Source organism: Salmo trutta, chromosome 4 (assembly GCF_901001165.1).
Source record: "Salmo trutta chromosome 4, fSalTru1.1, whole genome shotgun sequence".
Taxonomy (NCBI): Eukaryota; Metazoa; Chordata; class Actinopteri; order Salmoniformes; family Salmonidae; genus Salmo; species Salmo trutta.
In genome coordinates this window covers 10,483,204-10,511,021 of record NC_042960.1, presented here as the reverse complement: position 1 = coordinate 10,511,021, position 27,818 = coordinate 10,483,204, and the positions used below count along the sequence as shown (strand labels likewise).

Sequence of the window (27,818 nt, the reverse complement as noted above, 5' to 3'; positions counted from 1 at the left end):
GATCTGTGAGTGATCTGTGGTCAATCAATGACTTTAATTGATCGATTAAGCCCCTGGGGACAAATGTGCCTTTAAACAGCTTGGAAAATTCCAGAAAATGATGTCATGGCTTTAGAAGCTTCTGATAGGCTAATTGACATCATTTGAGACAATTGGAGGTGTACCTGTGGATGTATTTCAAGGCCTACCTTCAAACTCAGTGCCTCTTTGCTTGACATCATGGGAAAAGCAAAAGAAATGAGTCAAGACCTCAGAAAACAATTGGAGACCTCCACAAGTCTGGTTCATCCTTGGGAGCAATTTCCAAACGCCTGAAGGTACCACTTTCACCTGTACAAACAATAGTACGCAAGTATAAACACCATGGGACCACGCAGCCGTCATACCGCTCAGGAAGGAGACGCGTTCTGTCTCCTAGAGATGAACGTACTTTGGTGCGAAAAGTGCAAATCAATCCCAGAACAACAGCAAAGGACCTTGTGAAGATGCTGGAGAAAACAGGTACAAAAGTATCTATATCCACAGTAAAACTAGTCCTATATCGACATAACCTGAAAGGCCGCTCAGCAAGGAAGAAGCCACTGCTCAAAAACTGCCATATAAAAGCCAGACTACGGTTTGCAACTGCACATGGGGACAAAGATCATACTTTTTGGAGAAATGTCCTCTAGTCTGATGAAACAAAAATAGAACTGTCTGGCCATAATGACCATCGTTCTGTTTGGAGGAAAAAGGGGGAGGCTTGCAGGCCGAAGAACACCATCCCAACCGTGAAGCACAGGGGTGGCAGCATCATGTTGTGGGGGTGCTTTGCTGCAGGAGGGACTGGTGAACTTCACAAAATAGCTTAAGGACAACAAAGTCAAGGTATTAGAGTGGCCATCACAAAGCCCTGACCTTAATCCTGTAGACAATTTGTGGGCAAAACTTTAAAAGTGTGTGCGAGAAAGGAGGCCTACAAACCTGACTCAGTTACACCAGCTCTGTCAGGAAGAATGGGCCAAACTTCACCCAACTTATTGTGGGAAGGTTGTGGAAGGCTACCCGAAATGTTTGACCCAAGTTAAACAATTTAAAGGCAATGCTACCAAATACTAATTGAGGGTATGTAAACTTCTGACCCACTGGGAATGTGATGAAAGAAATAAAAGCTGAAATAAATCATTCACTCTGCTATTATTCTGACATTTCACATTCTTAAAATAAAGTGGTGATCCTAACTGACCTAAGACAGGGCATTTTTATTAGGATTAGATGTCAGGCATTGTGAAAAACTGAGTTTAAATGTTTTTGGCTAAGGTGTATGTAAACCTCCGACTTCAATTGTACATATTCTTATTCATCCCTTTACATTTGTGTGTATAAGGTAGTCTTTATGAAATGTGTTAGATTACTTGTTAGATATTACTGCATGGTCGGTACTAGAAGCACAAGCATTTCGCTACACTCGCATTAACATCTGCTAACCATGTGTATGTGACCAATAACATTTTATTTTATTTGAGCATCGCTAGATAATTTTACGGATCTTTAAAGCATTTCTTTCCTCTGCCCTCAATGAACTATTCTGTAGGTACAGTGGGAGTGTTCTTTAAGACAGCTCTTTGGTAGTGCTCACTTTCTTTCCCCAGATGTGGGTAGAGTCCATTGTCAGGTAGAGTACATCAAGACGCCTTAAGGAATCTCTCGCATGTACGTTGCCAGCCTATCGAGGGGTTAGTGTGTTGTCTTTAGAGCGGTGGGGGGGATGTGTGATGCAGTGTAAGTGCGTAAGCACGGCTGTAAGGAGCCGGGTGTGGATGGGAAGGAGGGGCGGGTAGGGGAAGGTAGGGAAGCATCCCTCCCTGTCACCAGGGAGGACGTTCTGAGGCGACGTTAGGGCATAAGATCAGATCATCCCGGTATTACAGTATTTTTGGTATTCCCTGGTATTCCCCTCACTTATAAACCATTCCCAATCTCATCAATGTATTGGGATATGGGTTGCAGTGTTTATTGCGGGGGCATTTGTCAGGTTTTACCGGTTTCTTAAAAGGAAGCTGGAATGGCCTTAGCCAAAGCCCATGCCAAGGTGCTGAGAATAATCAGACTGGGCTACCTTGGTAACATGTCTGCCAGGAGGAGGATTGGGGTGATTGCTTAGGTCAGTTTTAATCATCCTAAAGCACTATAGTCCTCATTGAGTGGTCTGTTATTTGTTTGACTGAATGTGGACTGACCTGTTTCATTGAAGGGAAGAAAAGTCTGCATTCAAGTCACAGAGACGTTTGTTTGCTTATTCATGCTTTGGGGCCAATGGCCATTCACAGACTCCCTCTCAATCACTGCTTGAGTCGACTCCATTCCTCCCTATGCGGCCCTAGAACTGAGTAACCTAAATGAATAGTGTTTAATTGATCAAGGCGTGATACAGAAAGCTCCTGTCGACACTAATAAAAACAAGCTCCCTTGCCTCATTCCCTCTTTCATGGCTGCTATCCCGTCCACTTCAGTGTTGTCTGTAGTTGTGGTTAGAGAGTTTACACACAGTGTGGTTGTGTTTCATGGCTGCTATCCCGTCCACTTCAGTGTTGTCTGTAGTTGTGGTTAGAGAGTTTACACACAGTGTGGTTGTGTTTCATGGCTGCTATCCCGTCCACTTCAGTGTTGTCTGTAGTTGTGTTTAGAGAGTTTATACACAGTGTGGTTGTGTTTCATGGCTGCTATCCCGTCCACTTCAGTGTTGTCTGTAGTTGTGGTTAGAGAGTTTATACACAGTGTGGTTGTGTTTCATGGCTGCTATCCCGTCCACTTCAGTGTTGTCTGTAGTTGTGGTTAGAGAGTTTATACACAGTGTGGTTGTGTTTCATGGCTGCTATCCCGTCCACTTCAGTGTTGTCTGTAGTTGTGGTTAGAGAGTTTATACACAGTGTGGTTGTGTTTCATGGCTGCTATCCCGTCCACTTCAGTGTTGTCTGTAGTTGTGGTTAGAGAGTTTATACACAGTGTGGTTGTGTGTCAGGTGTCTGCGAATTAAGAGTTGCACAACATGGCCCCATTCTTAGCCCCACTTATCTGGTTGTTTTTAGATTGAATCTTCAACCTTCAAATGGTTCTGACTAGAATGCTGCAAAGAAACTGTGGCAAAAGGTTGATCATCAAGTTTGGTTGCGCCGTGACATCAACTAGACAAATACAGGTCCTACAAAGTACTATTATCTCTGTCAGTTGCTTGATAATAGTTTTTTTTCTCTCGTAACTGTCTGAAAACCACTATTCATTGTAAGTTTCACCATTATGTTGACTAAAGAATACTGTCTGGAAGTCCTACTATCTGTTACTTGACAAATTTTCTCTCTCTGTTTCTTCTCCTAGCTGTTTGAAATCACAGTTTCCAGCAGTACAAGAAACAACCTAGTGACTATCAGCTTTGCCAACCACACCGTGTGCAATTGTCTGTCCAAACTGGACGCCTACAGACAAGTACACTCCATCATACGACGATCTCTACCAGAGTAAGTGTTCCTTTTCTTAATCCAGTCCTCTAATTTAGCTATGTTGTTATGCTCCGACCCCTGTAGGAGTTAGGGGTAGTAGTAATAGTTAAGTTAGCTATGTTGATCTGCTCCTACCCCTGTAGGAGTTAGGGGTAGTAGTAATAGTTAAGTTAGCTATGTTGATCTGCTACTACCCCTGTAGGAGTTAGGGGTAGTAGTAATAGTAGAAGTAGTTCTGTAAAGTATTTTCTCTGCATTATATAGGCCTCTTCTTTTTCTGGATTCTTAATCCAGTCTATGCATTGTGTTTTCAGATCCGATACATTGGGTCTGTTGAATTAACTGCTAAAAGCATTCTAACAGATATCTGTCACAGGGATTTTTCCAAATGCCCAGAAAGTGAGGAGGAGGTATTGTCCACCACAGGACAGGAAATACACTTCAAGAACAGTTTGCAAGATGTTGCGGATGTATTTAAGCCTGCAGAGAGCTCGTTCTTGCACCAAGAAACTTAGGATAGCGTCTCCGCTGTCAGCGTGCTAACCAAAAGTCCCCAGTATCAACAAACTCGCTCAGTTTTTCCAGTCAGTTCCTGGATTCTGGTTCTCTTTATTGGGAGTATATGTGGCGAAAGGGTTGTGTGTGTTTTGGATACAGCGGGAGGTTGCCTTATGTTGTACAGCATCAGTATTGTCCCTTGAACGGATATAGAGGTTCATATTGGCCAATTATTATTCCTGTGCTGTGAAGGCTTCCTGTCAGTGTGTTGATATAAGAGGTGCTACTACAGGAAATCCCAGCAGTGAACCTTGATTAACTTTCCATCAAGGCAGGGCAGTGCACTGTGGAGCATTGTGGACTGAGTCCATTGTCAGTACGTGAATTGAGGACAGTTAAAAGGATAGCGTTTCTGTCACCAGACCTGAAATGACTTTTACATAATTGGGGTTAGTGTCATTTCCTCCATCATACACACACCTGTGCAGCACCCACTCGGGTGATGTAAAGATGAGATGTTGCTACTTCTGCAGTAAACGTCCAGAAGCATAACTTAACCTGCCTTAAGAAAACTGCAGTATATCGTGAGCAAGAGGTTACACGGGAGACGTATCGACAGACAGCTCCTCGTTTTGTCTGTCTGCTGTGTTTACGTCAGAGGAGCAGAGGAGTGTAGACTTGGTCCCCGGACCCGAACACCAAGCCCGGCCCCCAGTCTCACGCTCCTACATGTACTGTACATTAAGCCGTGTTCACGTACAGTTGTTTTCTGGGAGCGGTACGAGAGATAGCTGGGGTGTTAACTGTTTAGCTTAATCAGAACAAGTCGGGGGACAATATTGTTTCCAGAGCCTCCACCAGACTTAGAGCAGTCCTTCTTCTACAGTAGGGTACATGTATCTAGAGGTTTTCCACCAAGCAGTAGCAATAGTAGTAGTAGTAGCAGTAGCAGTAGAAGTAGCAGTAGCAGCAGTAGCAGTATTATCAGTAGTAGTAACAGCACTAGTAGTAGCAGTAGCACTAGTAGGAGCAGTAGCACTAGTAGTAGCAGTAGTAGTAGCAGTAGTAGAAGCAGTAGCAGTATTAGTAGCAGTAGCCCTAGCAGTAGCACTAGTAGTAGCAGTAGCACTAGTAGTAGCAGTAATAGTAGCAGCAGTAGAAGCAGTAGCAGTAGCCCTAGCAGTAGCCCTAGCAGTAGCACTAGTAGTAGCACTAGTAGTAGAAGTAGCACTAGTAGTAGCACTAGTAGTAGCAGTAGCACTAGTAGTAGCACTAGTAGTAGCAGTAGCACTACTAGTAGTAGCAGTAGCAGTAGTAGAAGCAGTAGCAGTATTAGTAGCAGTAGCCCTAGCAGTAGCCCTAGCAGTAGCCCTAGCAGTAGCCCTAGTAGTAGCACTAGTAGTATCAGTGGTAATAGCAGTAGTAGTAGTAGAAGCAGTAGCAGTAGTAGTAGCAGTAACAGTAGCAGTAGCACTACCAGTAGCAGTAACATTGGTGATATAAGGAGCAGCAGGGTGGGGACGGCCTGTCAACACCCCAGGGAGAGGAGAGCAAGACCAGGGCTGCACAAGGCAAGCAAACAGGCTTAAGAGCAACACTCCATAAACACTTAGAATATACTATAGACAAGGAGCTCATAGCTAAAAACTCGGGCCCTATGTATAACTCTGGAGCCTAGGTATAATCAACAAGGGCCCAGAGTTTGACCTGTTTCAGTTTACGTGTTCAGGAAAAACTCCTCGCCCCAAAATTGAATGGCTCATTTCAAACCAAAATAAGAAACTCTGCACCGACCTATGTGTTCACTGGCCTTGCCATGTCATGTACTGTCAATTCATAATCTCTAATGTGACACAATGCTTAGATCAATTGTAAGTCTATGTAAGTCTCGTACGAGCGCTTTGTATACTAACAAGGGATCTTGCTCTCTATTTCTGCTTGGCATCGCGCTGTTACAGTGCGACTAGTGTAAATGTTTATTGCCCTTGTGTCAACCCCACAGACTGAAGGATTAGCCTTTCGCCCATTCTTGACATGCGCCGGCATGCCGACAAATGACTCATTCCCCAAGGTGAAAAACTCTCCTCTAGCAATGCAATGCAATGGCAATTGGAACACCATTGATCTGTAAGCCCTTATGTTCTCCATGTCCTAAAGCTGTGCTATTGTTGTGACCGACCAGGGAGGACAGTATTGCCAAGAGAGAGCTGCAGATCGATCCCAGATGAGAGGCCTGCTACAACCAGATCCAGGGCTGCGTTTCAAATGGTACCCTATTCCTGTTATAGTGCTCTACTTTCGACCAGGGCCCATAGGGAATAGGGTGCAATTTGGGATGGAGACCAGAGGTTCAGGTGGTGACTACCTGGCTGAAAGATCTATGGCAGGATATGAGCCATGCTACAAGGATGTTTTGCACGAGCCATGTCATAGGGGCCAATCAATAGGACAGGTTGAAGCACGATGAATTACAATGTAGGTGACTGAGTGTTTTTGGTACGGAAAAGTTTATTCATGGTATAATGCTTGAGTTCAGTAGTAACGTTTAACAATGTGTGATTAATGGATAGAATCTTACCTGACGTGACTAATTGAAATGCCTGGTCCTCTTTATGTCATTGCTGTAAATGAGAATGTGTCCTCAGTCAATTTACCTGGTAAAATAAGGATTAAGTCAAATTAAAGAAATATGTTAGAGGCTGAGAGTTCATATTCAGGATGCCTATGATGTTATGATTTATCTGGCTGTGACATCACTACATATCAAATGATGGAATAAAGGTCTTATTTCAGAGGGAATGAAGTTGACAAATGATCAGCGTTCGTCCCCTAAGACCCTGAGTTGGTCCTGGAGTTGTCAGAACTATCCTTCCAGAGAGAGTCAGCAGACCAGTTTATTATTATGTGATATTTTACAACAGTATTTTTCTGCCTGCTACTCTGTCAGAGTGATTCTCAATAGCAGGAGGGAAGGGGAAAACGCATCATCCCTCGGCGAGTGAGCTGCTCTCTCTCTCATACGTCGCCAGGCTTCGCTCAGCGCCTCGCGTAAGAAAAAGCAGATGTGTTCCTATGGCGAGCAGAACTTTGTTCTGCTAGCATGCATCCCAAATCGCACCCTTTTTCCTTTATAGTGCACTACTTTTGACCAGGACCCATTTGGCTCTAGTCAAAAGTAGTGCACTATATAGGGAATAGGGTGCCAATTGGGACACGTCCCTTGTGTTTTTCTTCTTTGCCTTGACACTAAGGGGTGTCTCTTTCCACCATTCCTTTCTGCCTGTAGCTCCAATGGGGGTATGGTTACATAGCAGCAACAGTTTATGTTCTGATTGCGGATATAGAGGCATTAAAGCTGTATACGACATCTAAAAGTGACCTAATGGAGTCTAGTCTAGACCAATCCATCCCCAGAATTATTCCGGATTACAGAAATAAGACCAAATTAAGCTGTGAGGGCTAATAATAATTGATTAATTTGGGCTGCGGATTCAGCTAGCTGCTAAAGACTGAAACAGACCCGTGGGTCCAGTATTAGAGCTCTGATCTTTCTCTGGTGTTTCTCTGCGGTTCTTTTCCATGGACCTTTACTCTTAACTGTTGTGAATGCTCAGGACACACAGACCATTACAAGCACAGGTCTCTCAACATGTGTAAGGATCTCACCGATTGATATCAGTAGAAAAATCATGAGGAGAGGCTACGTAATGCTAGTCTAATACTTGTTGGCCAGTTCAGCTGTCATATAAATAGACACGTATCAAAACCTATGGAGAATGCTGTTGTCTGAATGCCAACATCTCGTGATCATATAGTAGTCTGTAGGCTGTCAGCGTTAACACAATGTGGTCTAGCATTGCTTATCAAGACCCAGGGCTAAGAAGTGCCAAAGAAGGAGCTCTCTGCCCTCACACATACTGGGACATAATAAACCATTAGAGAGATGAGCTACTCTTCAGAGTGAAGATAAATGCTTTCAACTTGAGAGTGGAAGGTCATCCCAATTTCTCAAATGTCAAATATTAGAGTGTGTGAGAGTGTGTGAGGTGAAAAGACCGGTAATAATTACGAAAAGTTGGCTAAGAGTTTCACGCTCGCTTGCTTGTTCTTTGGGATGGAGGTTCTGCGAGTTACTCTCAGGCGTAATGAAAATAAAATCTCTCTCTGGGATACCACAGGATAAACAGTTAGCCGTTACCCGAGCGAGAGGAGCGAGGAGGAGCTCAAAGGGCATCCCATCCGTTATCTAAGATGACGTTTATCCTGGCGTGCGGCTGTCAGTCAGTCGGTGGGAAAAAAACTTGGTGCCAATAAAACGCTTGATGTCAAGAGACGTATCAAAGATGTGCTGCTAAAGCTTTGTTCCTCCAATTTTAAAAGAGAAATATCTTTGCTTGAGCGTGTACAGTATGTGTGGGTAAAATGTTGAGTGAAGCTAGTCTTTCTACTCTGAAAGATTAAGGCTTTTTGCAACAGATGCGTAGCTAGTTTTACAGATGAACATTTAACGGGGGACCTATTCAAGAGGAGGACGTTTGGCATATGGAATGCTGGCGTGCGTACTCTGTAGACCTGTGCCATAAATTGGAGCAGGAAAGGACATTACAGCAGGTATCGCCAAGACTGCAGAGCTATATTATATAACATTATGTACAGTGATGTGCTGTATCACCAGACCAATTTAACGTCAGAAAAGCTACTAAATCAGGTGAATAGCCCCCTAACACATAGTCTACCTTCTATTGTGTGCACACAGTTATTATTCATTTCAATTCATCACATTCCAGAGGAGGCCCTGAACATACCAATCCATTTCTCATAGGAAATATAGACGGTATTTGATTTGCTATATGAATCAAAACAACACATACCAGAGGTCTGCACATACCACATACAAATCCCATCCTGATATGAATTATAGACAGTAGTACTATATTGATCAAATCACATGCAGCAAAGTTTCCCGGCTGAAGTAGAACTAACATGTTCCTGGGTTTACCCCAGCCTATGTACAGTAATATCAAGGTGGTGACACCTTGGCTGTCTAAACGGACACGTCTGTTGTGTGTTATGAAAGGTGCACAGTGCACGTGTTGTTAATCAAATTACGTGTCTTCCTACGAAGCCACAAACATGTCAGGAGGGTGATTTTCGTTATTTTTTCAGCCCTTTGGAATGTGGTGTCTGTTTAAGCCACTGCGTGTATGGTAATTGAAAGCACATTGACAATCCCTCAAACGTGTAGAGCTGCCACTGAGCCGTTTCATGGCAGCTTTTATTTCAAATAAATAGTCAAAAGGGTATGTTGTTGTTTTCCGTAGATAATCAACCCAAAACTTTAATTAAGCCAACATCTGTTTGCATTGTTGCATTTGAAACGAATGCTTTTGTGAATTCAAAACAGTTTATTTTTTCTGAAGTGCTCTAACCACTAACTGTAATTTGTTATCAGGTCGACTAAGCTCACTCTTCACTTTCAAGCAGGGGCACAACTTTCACTGGGGACGGGGGGGACATGTTCTGAAATTGCATTTTTGTCCCTCACAGTTTTATCATTGGAATGTGATACAAAACGAGGCAACGGTGTGCTTTAGGACTATGCGGATGCCTCCGAACGGTCGGGTAGGCTGTTTGGAGTGTTTATCTGGCTGGATCAAAAAATTTAATGAATTATGTCCCCCCCACTTCTAAAAACGAAAGTAGCGCCCCTGCTTTCAAGCATATGGATGCTTACTGTGATTAGCACACCAATTGTGGAATGTCTCCGATATGTTTTTGGAGGTTCAGAGGTTCTGACCTCAGAGGCCTGACAAATTTTGTTATTGCCGGGATTTCCATAATAAAAGTGCACGCCCATCCCCCTTACTCACCCCAACGCCCTCCGATGACAGAATGTTGTACCAGGGCCATATATCAGACAGGACCTCCATTTGAAGACAGGATGATCTTAGACCTGGGGAGAAGAAGGCAGAGAGAAGGGAAGAGGTGAGAGGGCACGAATGTGAGATGGGGGAGGTGAAGGAGGCTAAATGCCTACCTACCTGACTCCCAGGCCTACCTGAACGTTTGTGTATGATAAACCCCTGGCCACGCCACTCGTCTCACTCCCTCACCCCTCTCACCCCATCACCCCCCGACAAAGGGGGCTCAATCAATCGCATAATAACCTTAGCTATTATGTCTGTCCACTTTCTCAGTGGGGCTCGGTGCAAAGGTGAGGGGGTGCTCCTTGGGGCAGGGATTGGAGGCTTGGAGCGGGGCATGGGTCCTCCTGTCCCTTATAGTGGACTCAGTCAGCTTGAGGCTGAACCCCTGCACCCCTGCCTGCTGGGGCTGATATTGGGGTGATATATTAGAGATCAGGTCTGATATTGGAGTGGTATGTTAGAGATCAGGTCTGCTTTTCAGGTGATATATTAGAGATCAGGTCTGATATTAGGGTGATATGTTAGAGATCAGGTCTGATATTGGGGTGATATATTAGAGATCAGGTCTGATATTGGAGTGGTATGTTAGAGATCAGGTCTGCTTTTCAGGTGATATATTAGAGATCAGGTCTGATATTAGGGTGATATGTTAGAGATCGGGTCTGATTTTGGGGTGATACAGTATATTAGAGATCAGGTCGGATATTGAAGTGATATATTACAGATCAGGTCTGATATTGGGGTGATATATTAGAGATCAGGTCTGATATTGGGGTGATATATTAGAGATCAGGTCTAATATTGGGGTGATATATTAGAGATCAGGTCTGATATTGGGGTGATATATTAGAGATCAGGTCTGAAATTGGGGTAATATATTAGAGATCAGGTCTGAAATTGGGGTAATATATTAGAGATCAGGTCAAATATATTAGAGATCAGGTCTGATATTGGGGTGATATATTAGAGATCAGGTCTGATATGGGGGTGATATATTAGAGATCAGGTCTGATATTGGGGTGAGATATTAGAGATCAGGTCAAGTATATTAGAGATCAGGTCTGATATTGGGGTGATATATTACAGATCAGGTCTGCTTTTGGGGTGATATATTAGAGATCAGGTCTGCTTTTCAGATGATATATTAGAGATCAGGTCTGATATTGGGGTGATATATTAGAGACCAGGTCTGATATTGGGGTGATATATTAGAGATCAGGTCTGCTTTTCGGGTGATATATTAGAGATCAGGTCTGATATTGGGGTGATATATTAGAGACCAGGTCTGATATTGGGGTGATATATTAGAGACCAGGTCTGATATTGGGGTGATATATTACAGATCAGGTCTGATTTTGGGGTGATATATTACAGATCAGGTCTGCAATTGGGGTGATGCCCTGGTCGTTCGTAGAGCTGCCATGACTGGACCATTTAAATCAAACTGCCAGAGCAGAAGGGGAGACGGAGGGGGAAACGGATGTAGAGACTGAGGGGGAGACGGAGGTTGAGATGGAGGGGGAGAGTCATAAATCACTACCAGAGAAGGGTAAGACCTGCTTTTTCAGTTCTATGAGGAAACAAATGGTCTACATTTTCATGAAAAAAAGTTAAGTTCCCCTGTCAATCCGTTAGTTTGCCTCTCGCACAGCTTGTGTAAGGTTGGCATTTCCTCAGGACAGAGTTATAGAAAAAGGATATATTACTGAACCAGAGGCCCGTCTTTTTAACAGTGGGTTTGCCCTTACGGAGGCCTTTTCAACTGCACTGACCAGCTGAATGCACTGTAACACTTTAGTTATACAGTTGTACTGCACGTCGAAGGAAGCCTTAGACCAGCATGCACTCACAGTACAGTGGCTAGTTACGCAAGTGTGCGTTGAACGCAGCCTTATCAAACTGTTTAGGAATGTTCCATGCTGGGGGTAGTAGAGTTTGTTAGCATTTTTGCACCTAAACACATGAAGCTTCAAGTGTGAGTTCCAGGAACTACAGCGGAAGCCTTAGCTCTAGCACAGCACCTACCCTTGTGTGTAGCACACCGGAAAGTAAACGCAATAATTCATTTCATACACTTGTTTTCTTTACCGTAAACTTCCCACCTGCTCCATTTGTATTGAAAGGATTACAACATCGATCCCCCATAGAGGCGCTAAGTGCTATTTGTTGGCTCTCTCTTCAGAGGCTGAATGGAACTCATGTGGTTCTCTTTTCAGTGCAGTTCCTATAAGGAAATTAATCAATTGAAATATGTCACGACTTCCGCCGAAGTCGGCTCCTCTCCTTGTTCGGGCGGCGTTCGGCTATCGACGTCACCGGATTTCTAGCCATCGCCGCTCCATTTTTCATATATCCATTTGTCTTGTCTTGTTTCCATACACACCTGGTTTTCATTTCCCCAATTAAGCTACTTGTATTTAACCCACTGTTTCCCATCATGTTTTGTGTGTAATTGTTTCATGTTATGTGGTGTTAGTTTACGCGCTTTACTTTTATGTTCCGTTTTTTGAGCGCGTTTGATTTATGTAGTGCTCTCATTTTGGAACTATAATAAAAGTGCGCCTGTTCATTATACTCTGCTCTCCTGCACCTGACTTCGCCTCCAATACACCTTTTGACAAAATAAATGCATAAGGGCGGAATCTATGGATTTCACATGACGGGGCAGGGGTGCAGCCATGGGTGGGCCTGGGAGGGCATAGGCCCACCCACTGGGGAGCCAGGCCCAGCCAATCAGAATGAGTTTTTCCCCACAAAAGGGCTTTAAAACAAACATAAATACTCCTCAGTATGTTCAGTGTAATTACCAATTCACTTCAATACATTTTAACTGGATTTATTGCCATTTTATGTTTGTGTCAAAGCTCTTGCAATTCTACTGCTGTTACATTCATGTTGATCAGATGTTGCATAACAACAGTCCTTCTCCATATGAAATGTATATAGAGTTGACGTGTTTTAAATGCACTCCACTGCATCTTCCATAGTACAAACATTTCACTCCACCAACTCCACCCTGCTGAGAGCTATCCCTTTTCTTTCACAGCAGTTAAAGCAGCCAGAATCAAGTTCAGCTTGGAATGCGACCGTGCTTTCACTGGCCAGCGGTTGTACTGTAGCACGAGTCGTGCGTTTGTCTCACGGCAAAAAGACAGATGGCTGGAGCTGACACTGGCTCTGAAAAAGTCAGTGTGGGTCGGTTGCCAGTATGCGATTTCAACTGGATTCTCAGCAGTGGTCTAGCCCAATGTGTAACAGTATTAGAAAAAGCTAAGCACTGGGCTCCCAAAATGGATGATATCAGAAATGTCAAGAACTAAATAGACCCATATTGGTCTGGCAAGTGTCAGATGTGCGTGGGAAACACCCCGTCCGTGACGGTCAGTCATTTGTCGAATGTGTTTTGTCAATGGAAAGCCAATGGAAAGTGTGTGAGTAGGGAGAGAGAGAGAGAGTGAGAGAGAGATGGAGAGGGTCAGAATCATGTGACGTGTGTGCCAGCCTCACCATGTGCTTCGAGTTAGAGCGACAGACAGTGTCTCCGGTTTTTATCCTTTTCACTTTCCTCCCCCCTAAATGACCATCCCCGTTGACAGATCCAGGGGGCGATTGAAGTGCTACGTTCTAAAGTGTTACTATGTGGAATGGAAGGAAGCTCAAGAAGAGGTGAATACAGCTCTAATCTAAAGTGAAGGGTCTTACCAATGCTAACCAACGTTTACTAGGCTACCAAATATATTCTTCTTACTTTTTTTTCATTGCTGTCCATTTAGATCTTCCCAAGAGTCCTCTCTCTTTGACGGTTGTTTGTCTAAACTCAGCCAATCAGCATCCCTCTTATCTTTAAGGGGACCGAAATGTTTCATGTCATCAGAGCCAATTGGCTTATTCACTCTCACTCTAAGATAGATGTGCTGATAACCCTTAAAATAGCCCTACCAGTCCAGCCCTGTCACATTTCATCCAACAACCAAAACAACATCCAATGCTACATAGCTTAGTGTAGTTTGGGCCAGGTTAATGAATGTCGATGAAGTGTGGAATATCCTCTCCAGATACTGGCACCCAAATGGCACCCTATTCCCTATATAGTGCACTACTTTTGACCAGGGCCCATATGGCTCTGGTCAACAGCCTCTGTCTGTCGGTTTCCTCCTCTTCTAATGCTAATAACTGCTTTCCCCTTACAGATGTCTGGTAGCCAATAAAACCTGCCCAAAGAACCACAGCTGGAGCAACCGCTTGTGTAGATGTATGGCGGTGCAACACGACACCCCTCCCCTGCCCCAGACACAACACTCGGGTGAGTAGTCCCTAGTTCTGATGCTGATACTGCATCTGTTGCACAACTGAATTACCGCTTATTAGACTGAATTACCGCTTATTAGACTGAATTAGCTACTTCTTATTAGACTGAATTACAGCTTATTAGACTGCATTACTGCTTATTAGACTGAATTAGCTGCCGCTTATTAGGCTGAATTACCATTTATTAGACAAAATGAACTCGTATTAGACTGAATTAGCTACCGTTTATTAGACTGAATTGCCGCTTATTAGACTCAATTACTGCTTATTAGACTGAATTACCGCTTATTAGACTGAATTAGCTACTGCTTATTAGACTGAATTACCGCTAATTAGACTGAATTACCACTTATTAGACTAAATTACCGCTTGTTAGACTGAATTACTGCTTGTTAGACTAAATTACCGCTTGTTAGACTGAATTAGCTACTGCTTATTAGACTGAATTACAGCTTATTAGACTGAATTACAGCTTATTAGTCTGAATTCCTGCTTATTAGACTGAATTAGCTACTGCTTATTAGACTGAATTATCGCTTCTTAGACTGAATTAGCTACTGCTTATTAGACTGAATTAGCTACTGCTTATTAGACTGAATTACCACTAATTAAACTGAATTACCACTTTTTAGACTGAATTACCGCTTGTTAGACTGAATTACTGCTTGTTAGACTAAATTACCGCTTATTAGACTGAATTAGCTACTGCTTATTAGACTGAATTACCGCTTCTTAGACTGAATTAGCTACTGCTTATTAGACTGAATTAGCTACTGCTTATTAGACTGAATTATCTACTGCTTATTAGACTGAATTACCACTAATTAAACTGAATTACCACTTATTAGACTGAATTACCGCTTGTTAGACTGAATTACTGCTTGTTAGACTAAATTACCGCTTATTAGACTGAATTAGCTACTGCTTATTAGACTGAATTACAGCTTATTAGACTGAATTACCGCTTATTAGTCTGAATTCCTGCTTATTAGACTGAATTAGCTACTGCTTATTAGACTGAATTACCGCTTATTAGACTGAATTAGCTACTGCTTATTAGACTGAATTACCGCTTCTTAGACTGAATTAGCTACTGCTTATTAGACTGAATTAGCTACTGCTTATTAGACTGAATTATCTACTGCTTATTAGACTGAATTACGCTTATTAGACTGAATTAGCTACAACTTATTAGACTGAATTACCGTTAGACTGAATTACCGCTTATTAGACTAATTAGCTACTGCTTGAATTACCGTTTATTAGGCTGAATTAGCTACTGCTTATTAGACTGAATTACCGCTTATTAGACTGAATTAGGTACTCCTTATTAGACTGAATTACCGCTAATTAGACTGAATTACCACTTATTAGTCTGAATTCCTGCTTATTAGACTGAATTAGCTACTGCTTGTTAGACTGAATTACCGTTTATTAGACTGAATTAGCTACTGCTTATTAGACTGAATTACTGCTTATCAGACTGAATTAGCTACTGCTTATTAGACTGAATTACCGCTTATTAGACTGAATTAGCTATTGCTTATTAGACTGAATTACCGCTTATTAGACTGAATTACCACTTATTAGACTGAATTAGCTACTGCTTATTAGACTGAATTACCGCTTAATGTGGTGAATTATGTTTCTCTTTGAGTTCAATATTACTAAGATAGGCTTATGCTGTTCTGCAGGTGTCCTAGTTGTGGTATGGATTGACATGTGGAGTCAAGAGAATGTGTTGTGCACGATTAACGGTCTTTTAATGGCCTCTTACAAGACTGTGACAGAGTGAAGCGACATGCTAGAGTATCATTAAGAAGAAAAAAACGGACACAGAGAAGGACAATGTGCTCTTGGTTTTTTACAACAGCCCTCAAAATCCTCACAGAGACACAGACCAGCACTTGAGTCTCTTCAACAGCTCGCCAACAAGAGAACAACTCATTCCACTCCACTCAATGTGACGCGAGAACGTACCCGTGATCCTCACACACTATTTACAACCCGAGTCCACTTTTTTCTAAGGCAGATGTTGAAAGCACCCAGGTCATGTCTCAGTGAGTTGTCACTATGAAAACACAACATGGCAGTTGTTTTTCAGCAGACGTGGCTACGCAGTAGAGAGAACAAACGAGAGACAGAAGAATTCAAAAAGAATCCCAGAGCACTGGATTCCGTGGCTTCGTCCCAAACGCGACCCTATTCCCTTTATAGTGCACTACTTTTGACCAGGGCTATGTAGGGAATAGGGTGCCCTTTGGGACGAAGCCCATGGCTCACGCCACTCTACCCCAGCCACAAAATGTTTATGAAGCAATGAAAGCAGGAAGCCAATCAAACAACTCTGTTGTTGCATGAAAATGTATCTCTCTTAACAGACGTTGGCTTCAAAGTTTACTCAGTCATATTACAAAGCGTCTGGGTAAATTGGGAACATCGAGCCATCAAGATTTGGTTTAATGGGGGATCACCCTTTTTCATCAGCTGATATTGACTTTATGATCAAAGCGTAGCTTTATCATGCAGTTACCAGATTCAAGAAGATGTTGGTCATCTGTAGGTTTATTGTCCAGTCATACGATGACATTTACTGGCTGACAATTCATTGAATTTCTCACTGATTATCATTCAACCCCGTTGCCATGTTCTACAATTTGATGGAACCCAAAGAAACTTTTAGCTATGCCTATATCTTCCACATTACAGACGAATAATTCAACGAGAGGACTTGATAGCAAAAGCCATACGAGAGCAGGAGAGCTGATTTGTGCTTCCTCTTCACACTAACCACCTTTGACAGGCCCAATCAGAGGTAGATCTAGAAGCTTAGAGGTGCGTGCTCTGCTCTACTCCGCTCACAGGGACAGTTTATCCCAAATGGCCACATTTGAGACGCAACCATGGAATAGAATGCCTCCGCTATACAGTCAGAGGCTCCCCAGGTCAGTATGAAACACCAACTGAAGTCTTCAGAGGAACAGACACCAGAACCCTAGAGCTGGACAGTTATAGCGCCTGTTTAATATACAGTTGGGGTCATTACTCCTATAGGGGAATTAGGACTTTGATTTAGGGAGACAGATACGTCATTGTGCCGTGGTTATGGTCCGTCCGGATTTAACCATCATCTAGAGTGTGGTATCATTCACAGAGGTGAGGTAGCTAGACCTGGGTTTTGTTTTTCATTGGTTCGACTGCATCAGGGTTGTCACTAATGACTAATAGAGGGCTCTCTCTCCTATTTCTCTGCGATCACGTCCTCTTGTATAAAGAGAGTGAGTGATTGAGTGAGAGAGAGAGAAAATTAGAGCGAGAGTAAGGTAGAGGGAGAGAAAGAAAGAGAAGAGGGAGAGAGCGAGCGTGTGTGTCGAGGTAATTAACGTTTTTGGTTTTCTTCTACCACGTCTCAAGGTTTGTGGTGATCTCATAAGTCACATAAGTAATGGTAGTTATGGGTGACTCCCTCTGCAAATAAACCAGAGTTTGGATGGCAGCTAGATCCTTACTCCCTCCTGTCTCTCTCTCTTCAGATAAGCAGAACATTGGCTTATAATGATCTCCACACAAGACAGATGAGCTGGAGATCCATGAGAGACCTTTCTAGCTCCATTAACTACAGTACACTACCTCCCTGATGATCACCAAAATCAGAGACACCGTCGGCACGTCGTTAATTATGGTCGACGTCAGCGGGCACAGTGTCAAATTTCTGTGTGAAACTGTTAAAAGAAAAAAGTCGACTTGGATGCCACTGAAAATGTGGTGATTATTTTCAGATTGCGAAGTTGTTGGACTGTTCCAAATCAAGCCAAACTTGATTAATGATTTACTGTAAATTCAACTCAGTAATTGACAACTGACATTGATGCATGATTCATGATAAACCACAGTGCAACATTATGCATATTCAAGCATACCCCATAAGGGATACTTGACCAATTATCGGATGTGTTATTGAATAGCATCCATCACTAAAGACTCATGATTTATGAATTGATAGTTTGTTCAAAGTGGAAATGTATTTTTCTCTTTGTCTGAAGCACCACAACAGCCCCATATAAAAGCAAACAGTCCATTAATGTGTTAGGGTTAGAAAACCTCACTGTGGTAAACATCTCCACGCGTTGCCATCGCAATCTGGGTCTGTTCATCAGCAAACACATAAACACAGTAACGACAGGAATTTAGTTCCTGACTGCAGCCAAATCTCTTTCTCTCTCTCTCTGGAAGATATCCCATTCGTTTATTCGCCTGTGTTGTAAAGAAAACATCTGTTTGCTCCACTGGGGGGAAAATATATTGTGAGGAATTTAGGGCAGGAATCTCCAATAGAAACTATCTCCAATAGTTTGCTGCTGTGATGTCAAACAACAACTCTAGCTAGCTTTCAAGTCTGCAGGATACTGGTATGTTCTTCTTATGCACAGATACAGGATCTAAATTTGACCAGTTTCTCACAGCAGGAAAATAATCTTGCAGCATCAGCTAATATAGAGGTTGATACATTTTTAGTTAGGGCAAATCAAGTCGGACATTTTTAAGTGGGAATTATAAACTTTAGAAGCTTTTTAAACCTTGAATACACTACAAGTTTGCATTTCCTGCTGTGCAGGAAATTTCCTGCAACAAGAGGGTGATCAAATTAAGATCCTACATCTGTAAGCTCTTGAGAAAAGTGTTCCATACCATCCGATCCAGGGGGTTATATCATCAACTTCTCCACACAGACGACTAGCCGAAAATAGAACATTTCACAATCTGTTAACAAGTGCTGACAACTCACAACGATAGCAACCAGGGATATAAAACACATCTGTCTTTAGAACACCTGTATGTGATCAGATCAGATCACATCCTGCCTCTTCCTGGGTTGGGGTCAATTCCATTTCAATTCAGGAAGCGCCTCCTGAATGGAAATATAACTGACCTCAACCCTGGTCTCTCAATAAGAATATGGTGAACTGACATGGAAATGCTAAATGTGTGTAATGTGTATGTTTTTATGCTTTTAATGTATGTTTTTATGTCTGTTTTTATCCCTTCAATGCCAAGAGTGCCAAAGCCAATTTTCAATTTTGTGCAAACCTAATGGACAATAAAGTTTTGTAATGTACACTGAACAAAAATAGAAGTGCAACATGTCCAATGTTTCATGAGCTGAAATAAAAGATCCCAAAAATGTTCCATAATATGATGCACAAAAAGCTTATTTCTCTCACATTTTTTTGCACAAATTTGTTTACATCCATGTTAGTGAGTATTTCTCCTTTGCCAAGATAATCCATCCACTTGACAGGTGTGGCATGTCAACAAGCTGTAGAAAGCCACTCTAAAATGTGCAGTTTTGTCACACAACACAATGCCACAGATGTCTCAGGTTCTAACTGCAGGAATGTAAACTAGAGCTGTTGCCAGATAATTTAATGTTAATTTCTCTACCATAAGCCACCTCCAATGTCGTTTTAGAGAATTTGGCAGTACATCCAACTGACCTCACAACCGCAGACCACGTGTATGATGTCGTTGCTCATGTCAACGTTGTGAACAGAGTGCCCCATGGCATTGGGGCACTCTGTTGGGTTATGGTATGGGCAGACATAAGCTACGGACAACGAACACAATTGCATTTTATCAATGGCAATTTGAATGCACAGAGATACCGTGATGAGATCCTGAGGCCCACTGTCATTCCATTCATCCACCGCCATCACCTCATGTTTCAGCATGATCTGTACACAATTCCTGGAAGCTGAAAATGTGCCTACTCACCAGACATGTCACCCATTGAGCATGTTTGAGATGCTGTGGATCGACGTGTACGACAGCGTGTTCCAGTTCCCGCCAATATCCAGCAACTTCTCACAGCCATTGGAGAGGAATGGGACAACATTCCACAGGCCACAATCAACAGCCTGATCAACTCTATGCGAAGGAGATGGTTTGCGCTGCGTGAGGCATATGATGGTCATACCAGATACTGACAGGTTTTCTGATCCACACCCCTACCTTTTTTTTAAAGGTCTGTGACCAACAGATGCATATCTGTATTCCCAGTCATGTGAAATCCATTGATTAGGGCCTAATGAATTTATTTCAATTGACTAATTTCCTATGAACAGTAACTCAGTAAAATATTTGAAAGGGTTGCATGTTGTGTTTCTATTTTTGTTCAGTATAATTCTAATCTAATCTCCTCCCCTGTATCTCTCTAGACTCGTTTGAAGAGGATATCTGCGGGTCAGATAAGGAGTTGGATGAGGAGACGTGTCAGTGTGTGTGCAGGCGACAGCTTCGGTCCTCGGGCGCATGCGGACTCCACCGCTACCTGGATAAGAACACGTGCCAGTGTGTGTGTAAGACGCTCCCGTCGTCCTGTGGGCCGCACCAGCTTTTCAATAAAGACACGTGCCAGTGCTCCTGCGCCAGGACGTGCCCCAAGCACCAGCCACTCAACCGCACCAAGTGTGCCTGTGAGTGCAACGAGTCACCCAACCGGTGCTTCCTGAAAGGCAAAAGGTTCCACCAGGCCACCTGCAGGTAAATACAGCTTGATGATGATGATGATGATGATGATGAATGGAGGATGGATGAGAAGGATTGTTGAAAAGGAGGAGGAGGACGACATGGAGAAAGGTAAAGAATGGAGGACAGGGATAAGTCTGATGATGACATTCCAAATTGCTATCGGGACAGCCTTTTCAGGTCTTTTCAGAGCATATGTCTATAGCAGACCATATACATTAGCATAGTCATTGGTAATTCAGCTAGCCAGTCAAGACGAAGGACTGAAGGGGGGGATGAAAACCTCCTCCGTTGATCAATGTGGAAAGAAGAGAGTGTGGTTTGGAGCGTTCCTGACTTATTAATGATATTCCAGTTCCAGTTGAACCCATACTCTACTGGAGATGAGACCAGGGCATAGGGCTCTTGGTCAAAGTAGTGCACTAAATAGGGAACAGGGTGCCATTTGGGACGCAACCTAGGTAGAAGTCCTGTTAGATCCATGCCGCGAAGCCACAAGGCTGTACCACAGCTGTGTTTGCCAAACCCTAAAATGACATGGCCTGTGTCAGACTAACCCTCTCCAGCTGGTGTCTAGCAGAGCCATGCTTCCAGACTCTGGGTAGCGTAGAGAATGTATGCGCACATCCAGAGCTGTGGAGTGTTCTATCATTGAGAACGCCAACAAAGCTAGAATGACGGGCCCAAATAGAACGTGAAGAGTTATTATGTCAGCAAACCACTAGAATAAATTCATTGTTAACTGATGACTACAATTGAGGACTCAAAAACATGTCTATTTGCACACAGGGAAACTCATATGAACTGCTATACTATATACACTACATGGCCAAAAGTATGTTGACACCCCTTCAAATTCGTGGATTCGGCTATTTCAGCCACACTCGTTGCTGACAGGTGTATAAAAATGAGCACACAGCCATGTAATCTCCATAGACAAACATCATCAGTACAATGGCCCGTACTTAAGAGCTCAGTGACTTTCAACGTGGCACCGTCACAGGATGCCACCTTTCCAACAAGTCAGTTCGTCAAATTTCTGCCGCGGTCAATTGTAAGTGCTGTTATTGTGAAGTGGAAACATCTAGAAGCAAAGTGGTAGGCCACATAAGCTCACAGAACAGGCCTGTCAAGTGGTGAAGCGCGTACCGAGTAAAAATCGTCTGTCCCTGGTTGCAAATCTCACTACCGAGTTCAAAACTGCCTCTGGAAGCAATGTCAGCACAAGAACTGTTCGTCGGGAGCTTCATGAGATGTGTTTCCATGGCCGAGTAGCCGCAAACAAGCCTAAGATCACCATGCACATTGCCAGGCGTCGGCTGGAGTGCTGTAAGACTCGCCGCCTATGGAGGAGTGGAAACGTGTTCTCTGGAGTGATGAATCACACTTCTGGCAGTCCGACGGATGAATCTGGGTTTGGTGAATGCCAGGAAAAGGCTACCTGCCGAATGGATAGTGCCAACTGTAAAGTTTGGTGGAGGAGGAATAATGGTCTGGGGCTGTTTTTTATGGTTCATTTCCAGTGAATGGAAATCTTAACGCTACAGCATACAATGACTTTCTAGACAATTCGGTCCTTCCAACTTCGTGGCAACAGTTTTGGGAAGGCCCTTTCCTGTTTCAGTATGACAATGCCCCAGTGCACAAAGTGAGGTCCATACAGAAATGGTTTGTCGAGATCAGTGTGGAAGAACTTGACTGGCCTACACAGAGCCCTGACCTCAACCCCATCGAAGACCTTTTGGATGAATTGGAATGACGACTGCGAACCAGGCTTAACCAGGCCCAACATCAGTGCTCGACCTCACTAATGCTCTTGTGGCTGAATGGAAGCAAGTCCATACAGCAGTGTTCCAACATCTAGTGGAAAGCCTTCCCAGAAGAGTGGAGGCTGTTATAGCAGCAAAGGGGGGACCAAATCCATATTAATGCCCATGACTTTGGAATGAGACGTTCAACGAGCAAGTGTCCACATACCTTTGGCCATTTAGTGTATATATGTCTGTGACATGACATTGCATGACTGGTAGTCATACATGTTCATTTTCCAGATGAGCTCACCCACAAATTCGACATAAATCTTTTTAATTTCAAAGTTGACAACCGCTTTATTTTTAGAAGTCCTGTGAATACATAACCGCCCAGGGTTGTAAATGAACTTGCAGTCCTGCACATTACACTGCGATAAAAATACTGGAATAAGGGCAGCCCATTTACCAGTGATCTCACTCAGGTTACGTTGCCATTTCTGCTCCTGTGGTCTTAAACCAGTGCCAGGGTGATAAACTATACCCAGTTAGTTAATATGAGCCCTCGTTAAGGGCTTGGTGTTCATTGGTTACAGTACAACATATTTCACTGGCAAATTAAAGGTTTCACTGCCTCACTGCTGTAAGTTAACTGCTAGTTCCCCCTGCCTGAAGGAACAACCCACTACGGTGACCCCTTGTAAACCCACGTTAATATGATTTATGACTATCCATCTGCAGTAAGGATCCAATGTCGGGAACACGGCCGATAGAATAGAATCAGTTTTCGTTTTTATCTGACACCAAACTTACTAGAAAAGGTTAATTTCCTGAAGAAAATGTGTGTTATTGATTTCGACCCCAACTGAGGGAGTTTTTGTCAGACACCCGAGGGACTTCCTTATATCGATGCCATACCATTGACATATACTGAGTAAGAGGTTGAACCTAGTAGGACAAATATTTAAAGAAAGAGTATGCCAGAATGGAGTAATAAGCCTGTGGTTGTATATATATATGGTTAAAACCCCTGCACATTACATGATTTAAAGGGAAATTTACAAAAAATGCTACTTCATATTCATGATCTCCAGCACCACCCCAACATTAACATGTCTGAAAATGGCACGTTTCTGTGTTTTGTAGTAAAAAAATATAGAGGAACGTAAGTGTTTCCAATGACATCATCGGTGTGCGTCATGTGATTTTAACCAACTATGAGCATTGCCTATAATTTGCCTACTAATTGTCTACTAATAGTCATCTAATTGGATGATGATGTCATTGGAAACACATCTTCCTCGATCTTTTTTTTACTGCAAAACTCAGAAACACGACATTTTCCCACATGTTGATGTTGGGGTGTTGCTGGACATGATCCATTTTTTTAAAATGTCCCTTTAACACGAATCGTCTTTACCTTCCCCTACTGTAGTTGCTACAGACCGCCTTGTGACGTGCGGAGGAATCGGCGCTGTGCATCAGGTTTTTACTTCAGTGAGGAGGTCTGCCGGTGCGTACCAACATACTGGAGAAGACAGGATTAACGTTGAGTTCACATTATGCAGCTGACCTGCTAACCGGTTATAATGATTAGAATCTATTATGCTAGCCGCAATCGTATGGAGAAGTACCTCGCCTGGACCGAGGTCGGGAAATGGTTGAAAGGACACAGAGTTGGTGGGCTACTTTGGAATTATAAAGTGGCACCTGGGACATATTATGGACATATTGATATGAACCCCAAATATCATGAGAGGATCTAATGAAAAGACTGAAGGATGGGGGAGCAATTTTGTATTTGTTTGTTATTCGTATGTCAGATATTGATTATATAATTTATTGCCACTAAATGTTGGCAACCTCTTTGTTTATTGCAATTTCAATCTTTCCAAGAAAATACACTGTGATCAATATGTGTGTATCATGTGATGCCTCTTTAAAATTAAAGTTGTATATTGTTAACTTATTTCTAATCTAGTTTATCATATTGAATTGTAGTTTTTGTAAATAACTAATGTACACACTTATCTTACAATTATGATCGTATGGCAGGCTATATTTACACAACAAAAATGTCATTTAAATTTCCATATGAATTAACGCAAAATGGCATGTCATTTCTGAACTGCCATCCACAGCATACACATTTATGTTAGATACTTGAAAATATACTATATATCACTTTTATATTTGGTCAACCACCTCACCAGCAATACTAACATTGGGACTCTCAGTTCTAGCATCATGATCATAGGGCCATACGTTTTCCCAGGTTTGGCCCATTTTATGACGTGATGAGGATATCCTATGAATGGAAATCACCAGTAGGAGACCTCCAAGGAAGGGATACCGTGAACTAATGCATGAATCCTGCCTTGTCAGTGAATGAATACTACTACTATGGAGAACCCGAATCAGCAAAATGGATAAGGATATCCAATCTACAGTACAGCAGTATGAAGACCAGTATGAGAGTGCGCCTAATCTTCTGACCAAAACTCATTGGACAAGTGAATGGATGTTTCAAAGTCTACCATGAAAGAGACAACGGGCTAAAGGACAAATGGTTACTAAGATGTTTCTACGGTGCTCACTCCGTATGGGTTTAAACAAGAGCAGGTCGAGTTCTTGTTATAGTGTTGAATTATTTCATGGTCATTTTCTACATCAACTGTATATGTATTGTTCCTATGTTTTTCTACTGGAAAATAAATCACCAATTTCGCAAGACGCACAGCTATTCTGAGTCGGTGATTGGACTGATGTAACTGACTGACGGTTGATCGATTATGTGGAAGCAAATAGTTCCTTTTTTCTTGTCCTGTCTTTTGTCTTGTGTGCAGAAAAACTAGAAATGGACGCAGCAAAGCGTTTGGGCGGAAGGGCAATGAAAGAAGGCATGATAGATGGACTGTGGGTTTTGGCTTATTTCAACTGGAGAGTTGGAGCGCTTTTATCTTGACATGGATATGCAAGCTAGCCACCGGGTTGGTATGTGAAAGACCACAGATGGCACTTAATAAATGTGTATTTATGAGCTTTGGAACTGGCCTGGGTCCACCTGATATTCACACACACTTTTCGTCTGAGCACTGTAAATATAGTAAGTAATTTGCTGCTCTTGTCCCACGCCAATGCATCAGTGTTAGTGTGATGTGTATGTTTTTTTTTTTTGCTGTGCGTGTGTGCGCGTGTGTGCGTGTGTGCGTGTGTGTGTGTGTGTGTGTGTGCGCACGCCATATTCCTGGACATTCCCATTTTGGGCCTGCCTCAACTACTAGAGGTACCACTCATTACGTTATAAAGTATTTCAAAGTGCATAGCCCCCCAATAATGCCATACATTCATAGTTCAATTGGGAGGGGAGGGGTGAGAGGTAGAAAGGGGCTTACTGCTGATCTCCCCAGTTAAACAGAGCTCCACCTCTTTCTTATTTACACACCAGGTGGGCCCTTGTCCTCTTGAACCCCCAACCCTCACCCCTTTACCATTGTTCACTTCACCAGTGTAATGCATCTGGAGCGCATTACCTCCATTACCTCCACCTATTCACTCTCTGTTACACTTTATCCAGACTCTTTATCTTCATCCAGACTCTTTATCTTCCATCCAGACTCTTTATCTTTCACCCAGACTCTTTATCTTTATCCACACTCTTTATCTTCCACCCAGACTTTATCTTTATCCAGACTCTATCTTCCACCCAGACTCTTATCTTCCATCCAGACTCTTTATCTTCCACCCAGACTCTTTATCTTCCACCCAGACTTTATCTTTATCCACACTCTTTATCTTCCACCCAGACTTTATCTTTATCCAGACTCTATCTTCCACCCAGACTCTTTTCTTCCACCCAGACTCTTTTCTTCCACCCAGACTCTTATCTTCCACCCAGACTCTTTTCTTCCACCCAGACTCTTATCTTCCACCCAGACTCTTATCTTCCATCCAAACTCTTTATCTTCCATCCAGACTCTTTATCTTCCACCCAGACTCTTATCTTCCACCCAGACTCTTATCTTCCATCCAGACTCTTTATCTTCCATCCAGACTCTTTATCTTCCACCCAGACTCTTTATCTTCCACCCAGACTCTTTATCTTCCATCCAGACTCTTTATCTTCCACCCAGACTTTATCTTTATCCAGACTTTTTATATTTATCCAGACTCTTTATCTTTATCAAGACTCTTTATCTTTATCGAGACTCTTTATCTTTATGCGGACTTGTTATCTTAATCCAGACGCTGGTTGAGAGAATGCCAAGAGTGTGCAAAGCTGTGAGACAAAGGGCAAAGGGTGGCTACTTTGAAGAATATAAAATCTAAATGATATGTGTTTAACACTTTTTTGTTTACTACATGATTCCATATGTGTTATTTCATAGTTTTGATGTCTTCACTAGTATTCTACAATGTAGAAAATAGTCAAAATAAAGAAAAACCTTCAAATGAGGAGGCGTGTCCAAACTTTTGACTGGTACTGTATATATGTCTGTTCAAAGTATGTCTGTATGTTCAAAGTAAGTTCCTTCCTTTCCAGAAACAGGGCTTTCCAATGACATGGTAGAACACGCTCTGTCTCTGAATTCCGTCCAAATGGTTTTCCCATTGGTTCACCTCAGAAGGAGTCGGACAGAACATGTGTGGCTGTGGACCGTGAAACAGACAGAAAACCAGAAACAGCCATCGCATCAACAGAGGAAAGAAAGAAAGCTGAAAGAGAAAAAACATTGTCTCACTGATTTAACCCTTCTTTGACTTTTGCGGTCAACGATTAAAGTTTACATTCCACTGTATTAAAGTGGGTCGCCACGGGAACGGGATCAGGCCTTTGTTTGGTATTGGTGTGTTCCGCCGAGCGGGAAACAAAAACACTTTGCAGGATGGAACAGACAGCCGTCTAAACAAACCAGGGTCTTGTTTAGTCGGTTTGGTCTACAGTTCCAGACATTGAACACGGTGTGTTTAGGTAGAAAATTTACTAAGACTGTGGTAAAAAAAAATGTTTTTTTTATTTATCTATAATCGTATAGGAAACATACATTGATATGAATTAGATTACATTGAGAATAAAAAATCTCGGGGTAGTCTAAAAAACGAATAACATTTATACAAGCATGCGATATGTGACACCGTCTACATCCAGGTCTCTCTCTGTGTGTGGTCTGAGTGCAGTGCTCATGGCCTAAAATCATTATGAAACAATCCCAGTCTCATTGTCAGGCTGTGTAGTAGTTCTAACACACCTGAGTGACCTGGCTACATCTGGGCTGAGTTATGTGTTCTGTGTCTGTCTGCTGTTAGTGCCAGGACCAGGTCTCCTGTGGTGAGCA

General features: G+C 42.6%; 1 protein-coding gene across 1 annotated transcript in view; it reads left to right on the top strand.

The window, feature by feature from the left end:
• LOC115191832 (vascular endothelial growth factor C-like) overlaps positions 1 to 25,217 on the top strand; it is a 56,834-nt gene extending 31,617 nt beyond the window's left edge. The window contains exons 4-7 of the mRNA XM_029749779.1: positions 3,355 to 3,494; positions 14,092 to 14,204; positions 20,425 to 20,749; positions 23,918 to 25,217. Of these exons, the coding sequence (XP_029605639.1) occupies positions 3,355 to 3,494; positions 14,092 to 14,204; positions 20,425 to 20,749; positions 23,918 to 24,029 (690 nt within the window). The 3' untranslated portion in view covers positions 24,030 to 25,217. The remainder of the gene's footprint in view (positions 1 to 3,354; positions 3,495 to 14,091; positions 14,205 to 20,424; positions 20,750 to 23,917) is intronic.
• The last annotated feature ends 2,601 nt before the right edge of the window (positions 25,218 to 27,818 follow it).